This window comes from Larimichthys crocea, chromosome XXII (genome assembly GCF_000972845.2).
Source record: "Larimichthys crocea isolate SSNF chromosome XXII, L_crocea_2.0, whole genome shotgun sequence".
In the NCBI taxonomy this organism is placed as follows: Eukaryota; Metazoa; Chordata; class Actinopteri; family Sciaenidae; genus Larimichthys; species Larimichthys crocea.
The window spans coordinates 14734405-14755960 of record NC_040032.1 but is presented as its reverse complement, the minus strand read 5'-3'; the positions used below and the strand labels follow the sequence as shown (position 1 = coordinate 14755960).

Sequence of the window (21556 nt, the reverse complement as noted above, 5' to 3'; positions counted from 1 at the left end):
GGCTGGCGAGGAATCTTTTGGCAAGGCGCTTGACCTGAAGTTGCTCCCATCACATAGAAATATGGATAACTGGACAGCGCTGATACATTTTGTGCTTGGAGGCAGCTGGAAGGAGTTCAAACATGGCAGAGACAATCAAACATCAGTGATGTTTGCTCTCCAAAAAAAAAAAACTCGCTCTGTCTTTCTCAGGGAAAAAGATTCAGAATACTAATGGAGACATGAATGATGGTCCAATCTCGTTTCCTCACGCAGTGATGAAAGAAAAACTCAGAGAGTGTAATTTAATTGTTGGAGGGACACATTCTGCTAATAGAGTCTGCCAGCCTGATATGGAAAATGTATTCATCTGTATCAGAGAGGTGATTGACAGCTGGCACAGGTACCATATGGGCTCCGGCAGCGACAGCAGCAGCAGCAGCACTGAAATAACACAGCAGGTGCTTTGATCAAAGCAACTTCCTATTTTCATCACCATGCTTCGGAGGACATCTGCATAGCAGCTTTGCCCAAGGGAACGCTGACACAGCAGGCCTGGCTTCCTCAGCATCAGCACAGTGAAACTGGATGTTAAAGTGCGTACGTATGTACGTGCACGAGGGATACACACTCGCCTTTCATTTCACAACGCAGCCAAGGGTCGGGGTAAAAAAAACACAGAAGGACTCTCTGTGATGGAGATGCAGATAAGAAGGTACAGTTTCAGAGGGTTGCACAAGGGGAATCTTCAAAGGGAGATATTTGTCGGGTAGAGCCGGGGTTGGATGGAGTTTAGCTGCAAATTACAACGGAAAAACATGGTCCGCTCCTTCACAGAGTTCACTCATTCTGCTGCGACTGCAAAAGTTGTTCATTCAGTGCGGAGAGCAGCCAAAGTGTCCTGGTTTGATTTTGAATTCAGTCCAGAGGCTGAAACAAAATGCTGTGATGTGATCTGCAGAGATCAGAGGAATAATCTAGTTACTGATGTTACCGTACAACAAGACGCTGCTTTCTTAAGTACCTGTGAGCAATTTAACCTGCCTGTCTATACACACACACACACAGTGACAGATCAAATGCTGCTCTGAATCAGTGGTTGCCAACACGGGGGTCAGCTCAGGATAATGAGAAGTCATCACTGCTGCTGACTGTGCCTGCAAATAAGCTGCAAAGCTGTAAAACTTAAGTCTGTTATGAATTTTGTTTCAATTTTGTTAATGCTGCAAAATAAATCTGATTAATCAATCTGTTAAACATATTTCTATGATACAAAATTATGTATTTTCTTTGGACAATTCTCTTTGTGAAACTAAATAATTTAACCTCTTGATCAATGACGGTATAAAGACTGGGCAGTGTATGCATGACGCCACCAATCAAAGTGGCCATGCTGTTAATTATGCACAACTTTAAGCCTTAATATAATTTAAATGGTGAGTTATATAAAACATTCAGACTCAGCACAGTTGTCATGAACGGGGAAATTAGCTATAGAGACCAAAACAGTTTTTTGTACCAGGCTGTAAACATGTTTATTTCTGCTGTGAAGTTTTAACATGGGGACTTATGGAGACTGACTTGTTCTGTAGCCAGCCTCAAGTGGACGTTTGAGGAACTGCAGCTTTTGGCACTTTGTCTTCACAAAACAGAGGTTGCCGCTTTCTTTTAACCTCATAAAGCTCATAAAGAGTTCACAGCTATGCTGACAGTGGTGAGGTTGTACTTATTAACCTAAATACTGACATCAGCCTGTTAACATGCTCACGATGATCGCGCTAACATGCCGATGTCAAACAGGTGTAACGTCTACCATGTTCACCATCTTAGTTCATTCTTAATTAGCAAATGTTAGCATGGTAACAGATAAAACTCCACTGCTAGTGGTATAAATAATAAGTCCACATCAACGCATCAGGCTTTATTCAAAGCCCCTACTGCCCGTCGGTCTAATAACATTCCAGGTTTTGTGCATCAACATGGCAAATCTCTCACCTCTACTCGAGGTGAAACATCAGATGTTTCTTAAATTAAATCTGCTGATTTCTTTACTCGACATGTGATGTCTGGAGGTTGAAGGATTTCAATAATCTGCTGCAGTACATTAAATATTTCTTCAATTACGAGATCCCTCGTGTGGATAATTTGGGTTTTCTTTCCTCGCCGTACGGTGCTGTCAAATTCAGCACTCACAGTGAAGCCAGATTTAAGTTTGCTCAGTGCTTTTTTCTCTCCTTTTATCTCTGCATGTAACAATGAAAAGCCACAAACAGCACAAACATCTCCAACTGTACAGGTATGGGGAAAAAACACAAACATCTTTGGTTCATATTTCTTTCAAGAGTAGAAAAACAAAGCCCTTTCAAGCCCTCAACCCGAGCAACTCCCGAAGAGAGAACCTTTATTTGTTTTTTATCTGAAATACTACTACACTTGCAGTCAAATCAATAAAATGAGAAAACAACATACAATCGATCCAGCTAATAAAATCTCCTACACATTTTTTTTATGTGAGCACGTAATGCCAATTTTCTCCATATGTTAATACGGCTATAACCCTGCAGGAAAACAGCTGAGATTAAGCTTGTACGTGCAGCGAGTGCTTGTACACTCAGCCGAGTGTGACATGTCTTCAGCCCTGAACAGATAACTGCACTGCGAGAATCTGCCTGAGCGTTGGTCCACGACGAAACCCCAACGCAGCGTTCAGCTGCTTCAGTCAGCGGGAGTGAATCTGAGTAAAGAAAGAGCTAAAATAACTGTGGAGATCATCAAGAATGAAGAATAAAAAGTGATTGTTACTCCAGACTGGGCTGCTAAAACGTTAGTTAGACGTTGAAATAATATTTAATGTGCATTAGATCAGAGTGCAGTAATGCTTGTGTATATTTCTTAACCCTGTTAAGTGTATGTGCATGTCTCCTTGTCTGTTCGCTCTCTCCGCACGCACACACCAGACCAAAGAGCCGTCCAATCCAATGGCTCCTGACCACTAAGAAGAAGAGGCCGATGAAATATGCATGACAGGAGAAAAAGCTCCCCGCCTTAGCACACAGAAATGCCCTGCCTCCCTCTCTCTCAGAATGTAAAACATTGATGGCAGCAGTGCTCGACCGGCGCAGCAGCCGAACCGCTGGATGGAGCGCCGCGCTTCGCCGGAGGTGGGTTAGCAAGTTCACGTCTAATTCTGGACTTCACCCACGAGATCACAGGGCTGAGAAAGAGCTGGGCAGCTTTACCTCGAGAAAAAACAGACCTCGGTAATTGTGCGAGAGTGTGTTTACGGAGGAAGATATGACACAAATGATGACAAGTAAGGTCATAATGTGCTGCGCCGTCTAAGAGAGCGTAAACATTCCCGGGTTGGGCCTCCTACCTTGAGTAGCTGTGATACAGAAGCTCTAAACTGAAAGGTTTATTCAGCCTCTGGTCTAATTCTGCAGTTAGTGGCAATCATCATATTTAGAGAAGGAATTATCACCAACACCGTTAACTTGGGCTGAATGGTGATAGTATCTGTGACTGTATGAGCTAAATTTGAAAGATACATGCACAAGGACTTACAAACAAACACAGCATGCAAACTGGCCAACCGACTGGTGACTTCTTCCCTGTGCAATCTGAACTTTTAATTATAAAGTCGCCTTCCACTCTTGTCCACCACACACACTACTTTGGAGGCCGATCACGGCACATTTTCACAAGGGGTCTTAAAGGAGATTGACTTGTTCTTCCCAGCCACTGAGGTTACCACTTGGGAAAGACTACAAATGAAGCAGGAACCTCTCGAAACTGTTTCACAGTGACTTAAACCATCACCTTCACCCTGATTTAAACATATTCAGATTTTAAACTTGGTGTCACATTGTAGGATTTCTATTTTTCTTTCTCCTCAGAATGACTTTCAGCCTTCATAAGTAGAGTAACAGGTTCACACACACATGCTCACTCTCCTTTGCCTGTCAGAGCTACTGTAGAAAACATGGGGATCAAAACAGGCATCGCTCCTATCTGCAAAGGGAAAGTTGACAAGCAACGTCCCGTCAGCAAATCATTTCTCCCAAACTTCTTGAAAACACACACCCTCAAAAGCAACACTGATAATATGCACGGCACAAAGAAAACCATTGTTCTTAATCTACCGTTCTTGTTTCAGTTTATCAGCTCTCTTTGGTAGCGTGCACACACACACACACACACACACACACGTACTTGCAATGCTGGGAAAACAAACACTCTTCTGATCTGCCCTCCTCGGGGCTTTGTGGGCTCTCTGTGAAATCTCCGTCTATCTAGACAAGAGTCGACCTGGAAACAGAACAAAGGCCCGGCTCCTCGCTTCTCATTGTCATTTAGCAGAAGTCTGCCACTACGAGAGACACACAGCTCTATCACACAAAGCGGGATTACACACAGAGATGTGCAAACACACACACACACACATTCAGCACTCTTGTTTCGCACACACAGACTTCTTCTCATCTTCCCAAAGCAACATTGATCTGATCCTGGAGAAGTATGACTGGCTGTAAACCAATGAGCGCCGCTTTAAACACGCCATTAACCGTACCCGGTGAAAGTTCCAGATTTGTCAGTAAAGATTTAACTTGCCCAATGAATTCAGCCCCTAATTACGCTTAGTTAAATGCCACATGCAGGGATTTAAATTAGCTACTCAATATTCTCAAGGATAGAGGCTGCGTAATTGCTGCTGACGCTAAATAAATGAGAGGGGGAGAAAAACAGATGAAGGGTTTGTGTACCAGCCGACCTGAGCAGCAGAGTGAGGTGAAGTGGAAGACTCGAGCCCGGGCTGATGTGTGGATTTTAATACCAATTTCAGAGGTGGAGAATATTTACCAATACAGTGATTTTTTATAAGTTGAAATGTGGGTTATGTATGATGAAGGTACTCAGGAGGATGCTTTCTTACAGGATACTTAAGGAATATTTAGGTTAAATTCCCTGTTGAATAATTAAACATATACACTGTGAAGCAGGTCATGTTGACGTTGTTCAGAGCTGCTTCCTCTCTCTTACTCTGTGCTGCTCAGTTCACTCTGCTGGATAAATATTGACACCAGGATTTTTACCACACACATTTCTCTCTGTATCACAAAAAAACAGCTTTCATATCGACACTGATGACAGTGAAAGGCTACGATATGTTGGTTGGACTGTACTTAAGTCTTAGTACATCAAACAGTCAGTGAGGACCAAAAAGTTGATCGAATATTGGACTTAAATTCGTCACGTGGTCCAAAACATGACTGTAATTAATGCATATCTAGGTATCTGCTGGATGCGTGAATAGGCAACTATTTGCTTATTTACCACCCTCATCAGTTCTTCCCAGCCCTGTGGAGCATATAGAGTCTTATGTTAGAGGCTGTAACTTTATGATTTTGGATCACTCTCGCAGCTTACACTGTTTTTAGCTGCTGCAGACACCTGCTATAAAAAACAACTGTACGTTACCTGTTCAGCACGAGAGGCGAGGGGTGCACCCTGGACAAGTCGGCAGCTCATCGCAGGGCTCACATATAAGAAAATATGTTGCAATCTAAAGCGCACGGGAGCCCTAACATCTCACGTAACAACAGAAAAACATTTGCACCAACTGCTTTTAAAATGGTCTGATGCACAAGGCAAGAGTGTGAAGGCCGGTGCTGAGCGGTGACATGAGGCGTGCTGTATTATGGGCTGTTTACGAGACGACTCCTCTGTTTGAGTGAAAGCACCGGCCTGATAAGTCACATGTAGCCCTGAACCAATGACCTGTGTTAAGGAGGCATAATTGTCTTTTTACAGCGAGTTATAAATCTATCCTTTCCTTTCCATTGCCGATTCACCCCGACAAGTAGCATGCAGACTCCGGTTGCCTAGCAGCAGCTGTCCTCGAGTTGTTTCTTTTGTCTTTTTTTTGTTTTTGTGACTGATGGCCAACAAAGTCAGCTCCTTTTTATATATATAGTTCTGGTAATAGGCAGCACTATCAGTGCTTGCTGCAGAGTGGCTCTAATGGTGAAAGATGGGATAGTGAAGGGCGACTTCTATTTGAGAGGCAGGGAAAATGCAAGATAAATGACTTTGCACATTAAAAAAATGTACATTATTTGTGTGAAGGGTGTCCTTCATCTCTGTGTGTGTGTGTGTGTACCAACCTGAAGCCATCTGCATGTATCCAGCCAGGGTGCAGATCCTCCTCTCACATCCTCCACTGGGCAGGAAGATGGTGATGATGGCCAACAGGGAGCTGACGGCCAGCAGAGCACAGCCTCCCGAACAGAGCACCGCACTGGTCTGAGGAACACAAACACAGAACAATTTCAATTTTTTTCTAGCTCTGCACAACTCTGACTGACATGAAGAGTTCACATTAAGTTCACACCAGGGAGCAAACTTTTCTTCCTGGCTGTCACGTAGCCACAAACCACACGTGTGCATGTTTACCTTCCCGTCAAATGGTTATGAGTCACCGCTGCATTTGAAAACACTCCTCGAAGCCAAAAGTCTGTGTGTGTTTTTGTCCGGTCAGATTATGTAATCTCATAGTCAATCTTCCTAACAGGTTAATGGGTCTCTCGGCTAGAAAAACAGCACTCCGTGGCCAAACAACGTGGCTCTGTCTTTATTCATTACATCTTTGCTTAATCACACACACACACACAGGCTGCGACTAAAAGGAGCTAAACAGAGGCAGAAGCATTATTACACACACAGACAGCATATTTATTCATAACTTTTATAATGGCTGCATATTTAATTCTCCAGCTGTGAGGAGGTAAGGTTGTTTGCACAGTGTCCTGTCAGTGTTTTGACTGGCTTTTCCCTCAGATCAATGTGCTAACCTGTCCTCCTGCTCTGCTCTTTGGAGAAATGTGCATTCCTGGATGAGTGTCAGTTAGGTTTAAAGCCCTACAGTACGTGAGCCTCGAGGGAGTGTGTGTGTGTGTGTGTGTGTGAGTGTGTTTCCCTTCACCTGTGTGTCGTCGTGGTGCTGTCTGATCTGCATAACCTCTCAAACCGACTCTCCAGCTTCAATAAAGCTGCCACACATCCTCCTCGGCACATTTTAAAAACAAGTATTTGGACAAGTACAACACCCCGACGCAATCAGGAAAAACAGTTAGTGATTAGCATGCAGGCAGGGGCGATTGGAGAGAGATGTCTAACATGCACGAGGGAATTACAGCTCTAAAACATGTGTCATTATGCATGTCCCTGATGTGACTGACGTAAATGGAGGAAGGATGAAAGCGGAATGATTTCCATGCCTGACAGAAGATTTAATTAGCTTGTTCTGGGTGTTTGGCAGAAATGGCAGAGAGGGGAGCAAAATATTGAAGTGCTGTGATGTTGGTGGCAATGATGATGATTATTCCTTTGACCTTTATTTTTCCAGGTTTATGGAACGTGTGTGTTCTTCGTCACCTTCTTCCCCTCGTGTATAAACAGTGCATTCGCACGCATCCACATCTGGGTTGCAGATGAGCTCCTTGGGAAGTGCTGGGAGCTAAGTGCCTTGCACAAGGGCACCTTGACCACAGCAGCGAAGCAAAGGAAGAGCATGTGCAGAATAAGAACAACTCCCGTCGGGAGACTTGACTTTATTGCAAATCATTTCGAGAAAGATTAAGAGTTTAATTTGATCTTATGATTCAGAAGTCATCGTTATTCAGCGCAGCGATCATTTCTCAGTCCTCCAGCAGCACAGTGCCTACAATATTAGCCAGGAGATTTCTGTACAGACATTCATGGTCTGCAGAGGATGAACCCCCGTGAAAGATTAATACTTTGGTTTATTCACATCATCAGCTGCACTTTGTGCTCTTTACCAAATAGCAAATGTGAGCATGTTTAGACATTAGATGGTACACAGTAAACCAGCTAAACATCTCCAAGTTGGCGTCGTCACTGGTGTGTCTAAGTTCAGCTTTCAGGGGCGCCACATGTACAGTAAAACCTGCAAAATGGGCTTCAAGTTTCCATATTCTTCATGTTTATGTGCACTCTGTCACCTCATTTTACCACCGTTGTCTACTACTACTTTGTACACATGACACCTGTTTGGCCTAAGGATACTGGGTGTCATATTTTACACAAGAAGCAGTGGCAACAATTTCTTCCACCTCTCTGGAAGGTAATCAAAGGCATACTTGGAAATGCAGGAAATTTGGAAGTACCCTTTGTACGTCTAAACTAAATAATATTAGAGATTGACGATACTAGATTTTTCCTTCGAACCTGCAATAGCAGATTTCAGGGAAAATGCTGTCCAGAAGACATGTAGCAAAATTAGTATTAATTTACACTCTGTACACTTATATGATGAATAAGTCCAGTATTGGCTCAACTTTTTGCTCTGTTTTGGTCCTCACTGACTGAACTCACCGAGAGGATCTTTGCTTTAGCTGCTAACTTAAAAGGCTGTGCTGTGTTAACTAGATAGTCAGACAGGTGTTAGGTTAGGTGCTTAACAGGAAGCATAAAGTGTTTTTTTTCTATAGCAGGTGTCTGCTGCGGCTCAAACGACGCCACGAGAGCTGTGAGCGTGAACCAAAATAACACAGTTGTGGGGCAGAAAACCAAAACAATGCGCTAAAAGACACTACAGGCTCTATAGAGCTGATTAGGGCGGAAGCTGTCAGGGTGGATTAGTATGAGCGACTTGCTTTTATACAAGTAATGGTATGATTCGTTGTTAATATAACAACACTGATTATATCCGCTTTAATACATCATAACAGGGACACAAAATGTAAGGAAACAGGTTGTCAATAAGAGACGTCTTCTCTGGTATTCCTGCCACAGCTACTTGATTTTCTTGTTTTGAACATGGCGACTACAAGAGGACGGAGAGAACGCCGCCGCACCCTGGAAGATACAGAGAAGTCATTAACTTCAGTGGTCTCCTTTGTTCTTCTTCCTCTCTCTCTCTCGCTGGAATGATATTCATGTATGCAGAGGAATGTCTCATTTCTGTCTGCTGCTTGATCTTGGCGTGCCTCGTGGGCTCCCGGTGTGCAGCCTACCTCCCACCCTGCTGTTCTCAATTCACTCTGACACATTAAAGCCACATCATGTCTCATATAGGGGAGTGGAGCTTGAGAGGGGGAGGACAGCCATGTTCAGGTGTATAAGGCACTCTGATTAAACAGTAAAAGACACTTTATGAGAAGTCAAAATGCATGACTGTTTGGGAGGGAACTTAAATCTAAATCTTTCTTATGTAAGCTGTAAATCCAGCTGCTTCTATTCTGCCACTTCATTATCTGCGAGCACTAATAGATTTTTATACACATGACATTTTCTGTGCGCCATTTAAACACAGCCCGAGAGGCTGACAAAGGCTATCAGCTATTTTTACAGAAACCAACAACATTTCAATTAACGGTGCCCCAATTAATCAACTCCCAACACTGTATCTGTGTGTGTGTGTGTGTCCTCATGAAACAAACTCATAATCATTAGCATTTTACTAACAATACAGAAACATTTCAGGAAGCCTTTTTCCCCTAAAATGTACTCGCATTGCCTCTGAGCACAAGTTAATTTAGTAGAAAATGAGCTGCTAACAGCACTGGTCCTCTCAGTGATGCTTCCTAAATAGATTGTAATTATGTTTTAATAACTGGTTGAGCCACTGCAACAGCTGGAGTCGCAGTGGAAAGCGGGGAGGTTTGAAAAAGAGGGAAACCGCGGAGAGGGGATGAAATAAAAGTTTCTTATTTGCAGAAGATAGAACGAGACAGGCTTTGTTCTTCAGGCAAATTTGATTTGGAAGGCAATCGTCTCAGGATATTGTGACTTATGTTCTGCCGAGGCAAGACGGCACAACTTTTACATCACGGCCATTAATACAGGCGATACCTGAAGGACTCGACCCCCACGAGAACCCATTTAATCCCCCAATGCTAGTAACCGCACTGGAGCATCTGTTAATATATCCATACACGCGTTACATTGCTGATAAAACCAAGAGCTATACGCGCCGATACACATGTAAGACTACCTGGCTCCATCGTAAAGAAACTTTATTGGTTTCCCACAATAAATGGTCCACATCCTGAGCCCGTTGGAGACCAATAACCACACCGATACGGAAAACCTCCATCCAGCTGCTTTGAGTAATAAAAGGACAGCCTAAAGGGGACTCTTTGATTTCCAATTACATTAAGGAAGTCTGGGATTACACTGTACGGGCCAATGAAATTTCATTGTCTCCTCAATTGGGAGTTACAAGATGGAGATGGCAAGGCATGTCTCATTAATCGCACTTTGCCTTTCCAAAGCCTGAACTGAATGGCTAAATGTTTCAGAGCAGGACCGGTCTGTGGAAAATGGAGAATTTCTGCTCTCCAGAACTGAAGGAGACAGTTAATGCTCGGCGTCGGCCCTTGACAGAAATAACCTCGCCACTTTACAATCCAATGCCTCTTCTTTATGGGGGGGACGAGAGGTAAAGCGAGAGCGCTGCAGATCAGCTGAAAAGCAGACGTGACGAGCTTGCCATATCGGCTCTTTCTCTCTGTGTGTTAATGCGTACAGGTATTTCATCCGCACCCAACCTGCTGTCTCATCCTCCTCCTCTGAGCTGGCCCCGGCTCTCCCATCACGAATCAGCATTCGGCAGCGTGAGAGCCCGGCGGTCGCACTGAAGCATCAGCTCTGACATGTTCTGCCTTGAGAAGCCCATTAGCACCGTTCCACGTCCTCCCAGAACATCTCCGAAGCAGCTGGAGGTGTTGCTGCTCCCTCCACCTCACACAAGGAGCCAGTCCAGGACACTTTCTGCAAACTGTTTCCCCTCCCCTGTACTTTTTCTCTCTCTCTCTCTTCGCTTGTCATGTAACTTCATCATCTTTCAGAGCAACCCTAATAATCCTGCCAGAGCACTAATACGAAAAAACACACCCCTCCTCTAAATTAATGTGCTGAATAATACATCCATCTTCCTCATTGATCTTCACAGGGAGGAGAGCATGAGAGGGAGTGTAGTACGGTTAAGTGTGTGTGTGTGTGTGTGTGTGTGTGTGTGTGTGTGTGTGTGTGTGTGTGTGTGTGTGTGTGTGTGACGGTCCTCTGAATGGCTGACGAAGCTGTGTGTACAGAGTGAATACGAGATCGAGAGAAGATGAGGGAGAGAGAGGGGAGCAGAGATTAATCACCTGACAAGTGGATGGAGTGTCCATTTGTGCCTCGGGGACAGGCTGCAGATAGGATGTGACATTCAGGAGCACTTAGGAGGACATGGAAGCGCTCCACGCTCCCTCTCGAGCGAGCACACACTCACGCGGAGGGATGTTTTTTAATGTGAGCATACAAACACATGTGCGTTCAGAGGGGAACTCTTATTACTCAAGTTAGTATGAAGGATATAAAGATTGTGACACAATATTATAAAAGCCCACACTGATCATCACACTACAATGTTTCCATGCAGGGTCGAGCCTGGACAAGTCAACAGTTCAAAATAAAAAAGGCCCAAACTGCTGAAATCAGCTGCAGTTTGAAACGTATTGTTGTCATGGAGATCTTAAAGTATTTCTGAAGATACATAACTCTTTGTAAGTTCGTCTTTCTGGAGCCGAGCCGAGGTTCGAACCAGGAACCGTCTTGATGTGAGGCGACAGTGCTAACCCATGTTGTATTTTTATTATTTCTTCATTCATTGAGTTAGTTTAATTGTCTTAAATTTGACTGTTTGTCGCTGACAGTTTGGGAGCAGAATAGCTGCCTCGTTAATCTTCACATTCGACATAAACCACAAATAAATGATCCGCAGATCCCGCTATAAACTTTAACCCAAACTGTCTCTTATCACATAATGTTGCTCATCTCAGCCACACATCTACCTGTATTGTAATTAAAACTGTGGAGCTCATTAAAATCATGACAAGCACAGACGTTGCCACGGTTACCCAGTGTCCTCGGGGTGTTATTAGCAGAGAAAAGTTTTAACTAATTTTTAATGTTGATGAACTGTTCTTAATTCGGCCACCCCTTAACACACCTGAGGAATAATTAGGTAGAAGAAACACACAGGTCTCACGGCTAATCTAAAAAATGGACAAAAAGGTGGATCGTCGATGGACCTGAGGGAGGCTGACTGAAGCCTGGGTGCTCAAACGAGCCACCTGTAACGGCACCTACCTGTCAAATAAAGCAGCCGCACTCTTAATGCAGCACAATTTTAAGCCTTGATATAATTTGAACAGGCTGTGAACATGTTTATTTCTGCTGTGAAGTTGGATATTTTAACATGGAGACTTTATGGAGACTGAGTCGTTCTGTAGCCAGCCTCAAGTGGACGTTTGAGGAACTGCAGTTATTGGCACTTCTACATTGGCTTCACTTCACAGCCACAGAGGTTGCTGCTTGATTGACAGCGCACAACATCACTCCAGTTAAAGACGGCAGATTGAACAGATACCTGCAGCCTTCAGGTGTTTGTAAAGAGAGTCAAGGAAAGATGTTCAGTGTAGGTTACTAACTGTTATGAGCTCATAAGAAACTCATTACTATTTATTCTTGCTGTTGATGATCACTTGTCAAGAATATTATATAGACATACTTCTCTTTGAGATCTGTAGTTTGCTCTTCAGGAACAGAGAGAGAAGAGATTCGACTCTCTGAAAGGTGTTTTTTCCCCAAGTAGAAAAAGACACAGTGTGTCCTCGCAGTGGTTTCCAAAAAAGACACTCCTCACACATACTTTCACTCTCTTCACAACGTCACACGCCGGCCAACACCAGAGGTAACACATCTCTTCTCTCGCAGCTGCGTGGTCTCAATATTTTGACTAGAAAAATCCCGCTGCTGTGTCCTCCGCCATTTCATCAATTTTACACATTATGGCATCAGACAGATAGATTTCAGGGTTTTCTCACACGGCTTCATAAAGAAGACATGACAAGTAAACAAACCCAGCGGTCCCTCGTCTCCTGTGCACAGAGAACTGCTAATTATATAAATAATTCCACAATGTTTACACTGCAGCTCTGACTGCGACAGGCCTCTCAGATGTTAGCAGCTGCTTCTTCCGCTTCTTTGCGACTGTTTGTTTGCAACCTGAACTTTATGTTTTCTAGACTCTTCTTACAGTAGCTCTGCTGCAACTTTAGAAAACTTTGAGTCAGATGGGAAAAATCCAACCGGGGCTTTCATAAATGATATAAAAAGGCAAGGTACATGAGGTCAAGTGCCAGCTTTAATGTCACTGTGCAGTGGGAGGTTAAGAATTTTTATCAAAGTAACGACATTAAAATGAATAATTAAAAAAAGTTATGCTTAAATAATTTAAGGCTTACGCTCTAAGGGACACATTTTTGCATTTCGGCACATTTTCCTTAACTAACATGTGAAAAAGTCAACTTTCTGCATTAATGTGGGACTTTATGTGGCTATAACGCTGATGCTTGTTGAATAGTGACATTTATAATGTTTGGTAACACCGTTCCGTTACAGTATCAGTGTCACCATCTCTGATCTTTTGCCCAGTAAGAGCCAAGAAACACAGTAAACACCAGGAGGCTCCTCCATGTCATCAGACAGCCAGTGTTTTCTCCCAGGCACCCACACAGGATGCCACCCGCTGCAAAGCAATGCTTTAATGTGGTGTTGAGTCTTCAGTATCGTGTTAAACGGATCTCTCCAAGCGTCACAGTGTCGCTTTCACACACACAAACACACACATACAGTGACAGATGAATGAACTGGTGAGAAACGCTACATACGAGCCCATGCAGGAAACACCCCTGAAACACATCAGAGACGGGGCAACACACCGTTATACTACACTTTGCGAGGCATGTGCTGAATGTGGCGTGCAGGGATGTTTGATTTGGATCACAGTTCAGGAAAGGAAGTTAGTTCAGAGTCACTAGAGGCTGGAGCAAGGCCATGGCCGCAAACCTGTCATTTCTTTTCTTACTCCAACTTTGGTCTAGCGGACTATATTTACCGACCAAACATAGTGTTTTTGTGTGTTTGAAACAGAGAGCTTTCTATGAATGAAATGCCTCTCTCATTTAGACTCAAAGCCAAGACTGCATTACCAACCAGGCAACTGCCTTCGGACTTTACACTGCCAAGGACCTAAAGGGCCCATTGCCAAGAAGAAAATCAGATGTTTCCTATCTTGGAAACTTAAGTTAAGATAAAAACAAGCAGTCAGGAAATGTTTTTTTTTTTTTACAATGAGGCCCATGATCTAAAAGTAAATCATAAACCATTTTAGCGATGAGGGTAGTTAGATAATCCACAGGACTCCTGCATCACCAAGCCCCACGCACAGTCCGTCAGCTGCTGATGGTAATGCACCTCGTTGTGTCAGTGATGCAGAAAAATGCAACGATTATGATTTTTTTATTTAAAGCATATATTAGATGGCAGCAAGTTAATGATGATTTTGCACAACCCTCCATCACCGTGACTCTAGAAATGCAACTTGCAGAGCTGATGAACTTGAAATATGTTCAGACGTCTGACGAGATTGTTCATCAAAAACAAAAATGCAGACATGCTGTGATACAGTTAATAAAATGTCTCAAATATTTAAAATGAAATAATAATAAATTGCATTTATAGAGCACTTTATATGAGACATAAAAAAACACTAAAAATATATAAAGCAAAACATTAATCAGTTCTCAAAAGGTGAAGGGGAAATCTGTCTATCTACTTCATTTAATTTGTGCCTCACGCTCCTGTTCATTGATTAATATAGTTAATTTGACAGACTGGTCATCTGTAGTGAGTCACTCAGGAGACATGACATCATCCATAGTAAGAGGATCGACCCTCTCTTCTCATCCTTATAAAAGTTGTTCTCAGCAACCCTGGTCTCGTAGAAGACTCTGTGTCAAAGTCAATCTCTAAGATATTTATTATTTAAGATCATACTCTGCTCACAGGGTCCATATTCCTATTTTAAGTGGTGTTGGAGTGGCGGTAGCTTGAGGTCGAAGGTTCAGCATGGACCACAGAGTGCAGACTGGTAGCTGGAGAGGTGCCAGTTCACCTCCTGGGCACTGCTGAGATGCCCTTGAGTAAGGCCGTATTCAGACAACGCTGCAACGAGAACGCAGTCAGCCTGAAATGTCTCTGAAACTGAGACTTTCCAGGTGGATTCATAGACTAAACTCTGATACTCTACCTGTTATGTTCTGGCTTTGTTTACTTCATGTACCCAGCTGGTCCGAACCCCTAACTCCTCCCAGGGTGCCGCTTTGTGGTTTCCCCATCACTCCACATTTGCATGTCTGTGATTCATCTTCTGTTGCTTCAAAGTGTTTAAATGTAGAAAACGCAGATTTTTAAGGTTTTAAAGAAACTTATACGTGTAGAGGGAGTCAACAAAAACAACAATTATTTTTAGCTGGTGAATCCTGCAAGTGTTCCAGTTGTAGCTGGCCTGGTTCCAGTTTGTCCAGAGCTGCTGCAGGCAGCTGCCTCCCTGCCAGGCCACTGCCTGCCACCTGCTGCAACACCTGGAGACCAAAGGGACTTCACTTCCAGGCTCCGGGGTGATGGATCAACCCAAATTATTGTTGATCAATGAGGCAAAGGTGCACTATGATCCGTCACTATGAACTACTGCTAACTGTGTTCACGCTGACAGCAGCCGCTGTAATATTTCCAGTTATACGCTGAGTCTGAGTGATGACAGCTCATAACTTAGAAACATCCTCAATCAGTCCTGCGTGTATTGTTTACTTGTAAACATCTGCAACAAAACTCTTAGCAGCCAGGGAATAAATTAAGTTTTTACTTCTACATGTTGCTTTTTTTAACAGATTCGGCTTTTGCAGCGCTGCAATTTCCCCTGATGACTCATTAAAGTTTGGTTTATACCTCCTCGGCTTTTAACTAATTGAACTGTGCAACCAATAACAATCATACAGTGGTCAGAAGGACATGTTGAAACATGCTGTATGCCATGGGCTGCTCCTCAGTGATGTTTAGAGGTTCAAATGTTCAGCCTAAATGTTTCCGCAAAAACAAAAAGCGAAAATGAGACCAAAGATTGCTCCAGAGAGAAATTACCTGAGCTTTTTGCACACCATTATGTTCAATCATGTTCTCGGTTTTCAGATTTATTTTAGTCTATGAATTGAAAGTTGTATGAATATAAACCACCTCGGGTACAACGTGCCAAAAAAAAGCTTCAGTGAGGGCCCCGGTCTGAAAAAACCTCTGGAGAAACACATAAAAACACAGTTCTAGTTTCACATCACCAGAAGAAGAAATGCATGCCGGGATCATCCCAGAGGAGAGAATCATCTTTATGAAACCCTCAGGTAGAGCAGCGCAGACAATGACTCATATGTAAGAGTCTGTTATGGAAGGTTTTCAGGGTGCAGAGAGAGATGGAGGAGAAAAAAAAAAAAAAAAAAGCTGCTATTTTAGTCACACACAGCGGTCCCATTGATCCACATCAAGAAAAAGAAGAGTGAAAATCAAGAGCTGAAGAGACTTTAAGAGGTGACTAAATTCCCTCCTCGACTCGACTCGCCGATGATGATGATGAGAGCTCATACAATGGCTTCCCGTTTTATGGATTAATCAAGAACTGTGTGACAAGTGATCAAGTGTCCATCTGGCGGTGCTGAGCACCACCTGCCCAAACACACACACACACACACACACATGCAAGAAACACGTTGCAGCACTTCATGGCTGATTCCCACTGTTTTTCCTGCAGTGCAGAGATCAGAGTAGCAGGCTTTGCTATCACATAGCTGCACCTCCCCTTGACCGAAGCCAAGAGTCTGCACATGCAGGCTCCTATCTTCATCATTAAACCTCCTCCTGCCTCCAAACCACAGCATCCAATCACAATCATTACACACCCTGGAGGGAGGGAGGAGGAGGGGGGGTGCTTCGAAACAACACAAGCTTGTTCTCCTGCTTCTTTTTTATCTCTCTGCTGCTCTCGATTAAATCATACCCGATGCCCTGAAAACAAGGTTGGGGGGGAAAAGATGGAGGAGGTTCATGTGCGAGCAGGATCTAACCAGAAACTTCTCAATCTCTCTCTCTCTCTCCTCTCTCCATCGTTCCCTCGTTCATAATAGATCACAAAGGCCGATCAGATCAGATAGGAGGATCAAATAGCTGTTTCGAGATCCCTCACAGCCTGCTTTAATGATGACACCCTCAGAGCCGGTCCAGGGGTTTTTATTCAACTCTTATAATAGGCTGCTGGTGCTGCTGCTGCTGCTGGTGGTGCTGGTGCTGGTGGTGGGGGTGGTGATGGTGGGGGTTGATGGGTAGTCAAAGGAGAGCAACCCCAGGCAAAGTTTCCCCTTTCTCTTCTCTCTCAAAAGATGCTGTAATTGAATTATAGCGCAACTGATACTTTTGTGTGTCTCCTTCCCCCTCCTGAGTCTCTTCAAAAAGACACCAGTGGTGGAATTTGTCTTGTTCTGTGTCTCTGTCTTTGAAAGCAGACGCTAATAAAAAAAAATTTAAAAAAATGAATAAATCAAAAGAGAAACGGAGGCGATAGCTAGTAATCAGCACGTTTGATCATTAGTATAAATGTATGTCTGGCATCCCAACAAACAGCCGTAATTGGTGCACAAAGAGGCTCAATCCAAAAAATGATGGTTGATCTTTTTACATCAAAAACCACAGTACTGCAGGAGGGAGGGAGAGAGAGAGAGCGGGAGGGAGGGAGCTGAGGAGAGATGATAGGATGGGGGAGTGTGAGAGAAATGTAGAGAAGATGTGAACGGAGAGGGAGGGAGGAGGGAAGAGGGAGGGAGGAGCACCTCGCCTTTTCAAAGCGGGAAAAAAAAAAGAAATACTGTACTCCTTCTCTCACGTTGGCATAATAACACCACAGCCCACATACAGTAAGGCTCCATCTGTAAGACGTCTCATCCAACTAGTAGCTGTTTATCCACGCTGAGGCTCACTTTGTCCTGTTTGTTGCTAAATAAAATGACTCGAAAAGCAACAACCCGCCCACTCAAACTGAGGTGAAAAGTAAAATATCATACTTGGTGTTAAAATGAATGCAGCGTTTGAAAAGAACTGCGACTTTCTGTCAAAGTAGAATGAATGCAGCGTTTGAAAAGAACTGCGACTTTCTGTCAAAGTAGTCCTGTTCTTTGAAAAGCTCAGTTATTCACCCACAGAGTCTGAATTTTTCAAAAAAAAAATGTTAAAAATCTGAATAAATCCTTTTAAGCCCAAACCTGCAATCGTGCATGCTTGTTAACAGTTAACTGGATTGTGACCAAGGTGAACCCGTATATGACTCATTTTCAGCTGTCTGCCTCCTTAGTGTTCCCCTCCCTTGTGTTTCTATCTGTCTTGTCTGGGTTTGTGAGTCTGATTACCACAACCAATCAACCCCCGGTTCAACCTTCCAGACTCTGTCAGATCGTTAAGTCTGCCTAGTTGAAACATCGCTACGGTCAGCGGTCTTCTCTGAGAACGTCACTACTCTGACTGCTACTGTGATTTCTCCCTGTGCCTCAGGAAAACCCTCATCGACTATCCTCCTGTCATGCCCAGCTGAAACGAGTTCATATACGGACGTTCACCTTGGTCACAATCCAGCTAATTGTTAACAACACTGCACGATTGCAGGTTTGGGCTTAAAAGTTTTTTATTCAGATTACTTTTTGTTTTAAAATTCAGTCTGTGGGTGAATAACTGAGCTTTCAAAGAACAGGACTACTTTGACAGAAAGTCGCAGTTCTTTTCAAACGCGCATTCTTTTAACACTTAAGTTATAGTCTCCAAGTATGATATTTTACTTTTCACCTCAGTTTGAGTGGGCGGTTGTTGCTTTTCGAGTCATTTTATTTAGCAACAAACAGGACAAAGTGAGCCTCAGCGTGGATAAACAGCTACTAGTTGGATGAGACGTTTACAGATGGAGCCTTATGTATGTGGGCTGTGGTGTTATTATGCCAGTGAGAGAAGAGTACAGTATTTTTTTTTTTTTTTCCGCTTTGAAAAGGCGAGGTGCTCCTCCCCTCCCTCCTCTCCCTCCCTCTCCTTCACATCTTCTCTATATTTCTCTCACACCCCCATCCTATCATCTCTCCTCAGCTCCCTCCCTCCCGCTCTCTCTCTCTCTCTCTCTCCCCCTGCAGTACTGTGGTTTTTGATGTAAAAGATCAACCATCATTTTGTTGGATTGAGCCTCTTTGTGCACCAATTACGGCTGTTTGTTGGGATGCCAAACATACATTATACTAATGATCAAACGTGCTGATTACTAGCTATCGCCTCCGTTCTCTTTGATTTATTCTTTTTTAAAATTTTATTAGCGTCTGTTTCAAAGACAGAGACACAAAACAAGACAAATCCACAACTGGTGTCTTTTTGAAGAGACTCAGGAGGGGAAGGAGACACACAAAAGTATCAGTTGCGCTATAATCAATTACAGCATCTTTGAGAGAGAAGAGAAAGGGGAAACTTTGCGGGGGTTGCTCTCCTTTGACTACCCATCAACCCCACCACCACCACCAGCACCACCACCACCACCACCAGACCACAGCAGCAGCAGCCAGCCTATTATAAGATTTTGAATAAAAACCCTGGACGGGCTCGGGGTGTCATCATTAAAGCAGGCTGTGAGGGATCTCGAAACAGCTATTGATCCTCCTATCTGATCTGATCGCCTTTGTGACTATTATGAACGAGGGAACGATGGAGAGAGGAGAGAGAGAGAGATTGAGAAGTTTCTGGTTAGATCCTGCTCGCGTCAACCTCCTCCATCTTTTCCCCCCCAACCTTGTTTTTAGGGCATCGGGTATGATTTAATCGAGAGCAGCAGAGAGATAAAAAAGAAGCAGGAGAAAAAGCTTGTGTGTTTGAAGCACCCCCCTCCTCCTCCTCCCTCAGGGTGTGTAAGATGTGATTGGATGCTGTAGTTTGGAGGCAGAAGGGGTTTTAATGATGAAGAGGAGCCTGCATGTGCAGACTCTTGGCTTCGGTCAAGGGGAGGTGCAGCTATGTGATAGCAAAGCCTGCTACTCTGATCTCTGCACTGCAGGAAAAACAGTGGGAATCAGCCATGAAGTGCTGCAATGTGTTTCGTGCATGTGTGTGTGTGTGTGTGTGTGTGTGTGTGTTCGGGCAGGTGGTGCTCAGCACTGCCAGATGGACACTTGATCACTTGTCACACAGTTCTTGATTAATCCATAAAACGGGAAGCCATTGTATGAGCCTCCATCATCATCATCGGCGAGTCGAGTGAGGAGGGAATTTAGTCACTCTTAAAGTCTCTTCAGCTCTTGATTTCACTCTTCTTTTCTGATGTGGAGCAATGGACCGCTGTGTGTGACAAATAGCAGCTTTTTTTTTTTTTTTTTTTTCCCATCTCTCTCTGCACCCTGAAACCTTCCATAACAGACTCTTACATAGAGTCATGTCTGCGCTGCTCTACCTGAGGGTTTCATAAAGATGATTCTCTCCTCTGGGATGATCCCGCATGCATTTCTTCTTCTGGTGATGGTGAACCTAGAACTGTGTTTTTATGTGTTTCTCCAGAGGTTTTTTCAGACCGGGGCCCTCACTGAAGCTTTTTTTTGGCACGTTGGCATGTACCCGAGGTGTTTTATATCATACAACTTTCAATTCATAGACTAAAATAAATCTGAAAACCGAGAACATGAGGAACATAAGGGTGTGCAAAAGCTCAGGTAATTTCTCCTGGAGCAATCTTTGGTCTCATTTTCGCTTTTTGTTTTTGCGGAAACATTTAGGCTGAACATTGAACCTCTAAACATCACGGACGAGCAGCCCATGGCATACACACATGTTTAACAGTCCTTCTGACCACCGTATGATTGTTACTTGGTTGCACAGTTTCAATTAGTAAAAGCCGAGGAGTATAAACCGAACTTTAATGAGTCATCAGGGGAAATTGGCAGCGCTGCAAAAGCCGAATCTGTAAAAAAAAAAATCACAATAGCAACACACTAAGTAAAAACTTAATTATTCCCTGGCTGAGTTTGTTGCAGATATTTACAAGTAAACAATACACCAGGACTGATTGAGGATGTTCTAAGTTATGAGCTGTCATCACTGACTCACGTATAACTGGAAATTACAGCGGCTGCTGTCAGCGTGAACACAGTTAGCAGAGTTCATAGTGACGGATCATAGTGCACCTTTGCTCATTGATCAACAATAATTTGGGTTGATCCATCACCCCGGAGCCTGGAGTGAAGTCCCTTTGGTCTCCAGGTGTTGCAGCAGGTGGCAGGAAGTGGCTGGCAGGGAGGCAGCTGCCTGCAGCAGCTCTGGACAAACTGGAACCAGGCCAGCTACAACTGGAACGCTTGCGGCAAGGCGGATTCACCAGCTAAAAATAATTGTTGTTTTTTGTTGACTCCCTCTACACGTAAAAGTTTCTTTAAAACCTTAAAAATCTGCGTTTCTACATTAAACTCTTTGACAAAAAAGAAGATGAATGACAGACATGCAAATTGGAGTGATGGGGAAACCACAAAGCGGCACCCTGGGAGGAGTTAGGGTTCGGACCAGCTGGTTACATGAAGTAACAAAGCCAGAACATAAAAGGTAGAGTATCAGAGTTTAGTCC

At 43.6% G+C, this 21556-nt stretch overlaps 1 protein-coding gene across 3 annotated transcripts in view; it reads right to left on the bottom strand.

The window, feature by feature from the left end:
• lhfpl7 (LHFPL tetraspan subfamily member 7) overlaps positions 1–21556 on the bottom strand; it is a 96083-nt gene that overhangs the window by 62338 nt on the left and 12189 nt on the right. Inside the window, exons 2-3 of one of the 3 annotated variants that reach the window (XM_027273883.1) lie at positions 6144–6282; positions 2445–2713 (exon numbers count right to left, since the gene is read on the bottom strand). In XM_027273883.1, the coding sequence (XP_027129684.1) occupies positions 2460–2713; positions 6144–6282 (393 nt within the window). In that variant the 3' untranslated portion in view covers positions 2445–2459. Of the gene's footprint in view, positions 1–2444; positions 2714–2927; positions 3219–6143; positions 6283–21556 lie in introns of those variants that run through there. The other 2 variants (XM_027273884.1, XM_019259528.2) reach the window with 2 other exon arrangements.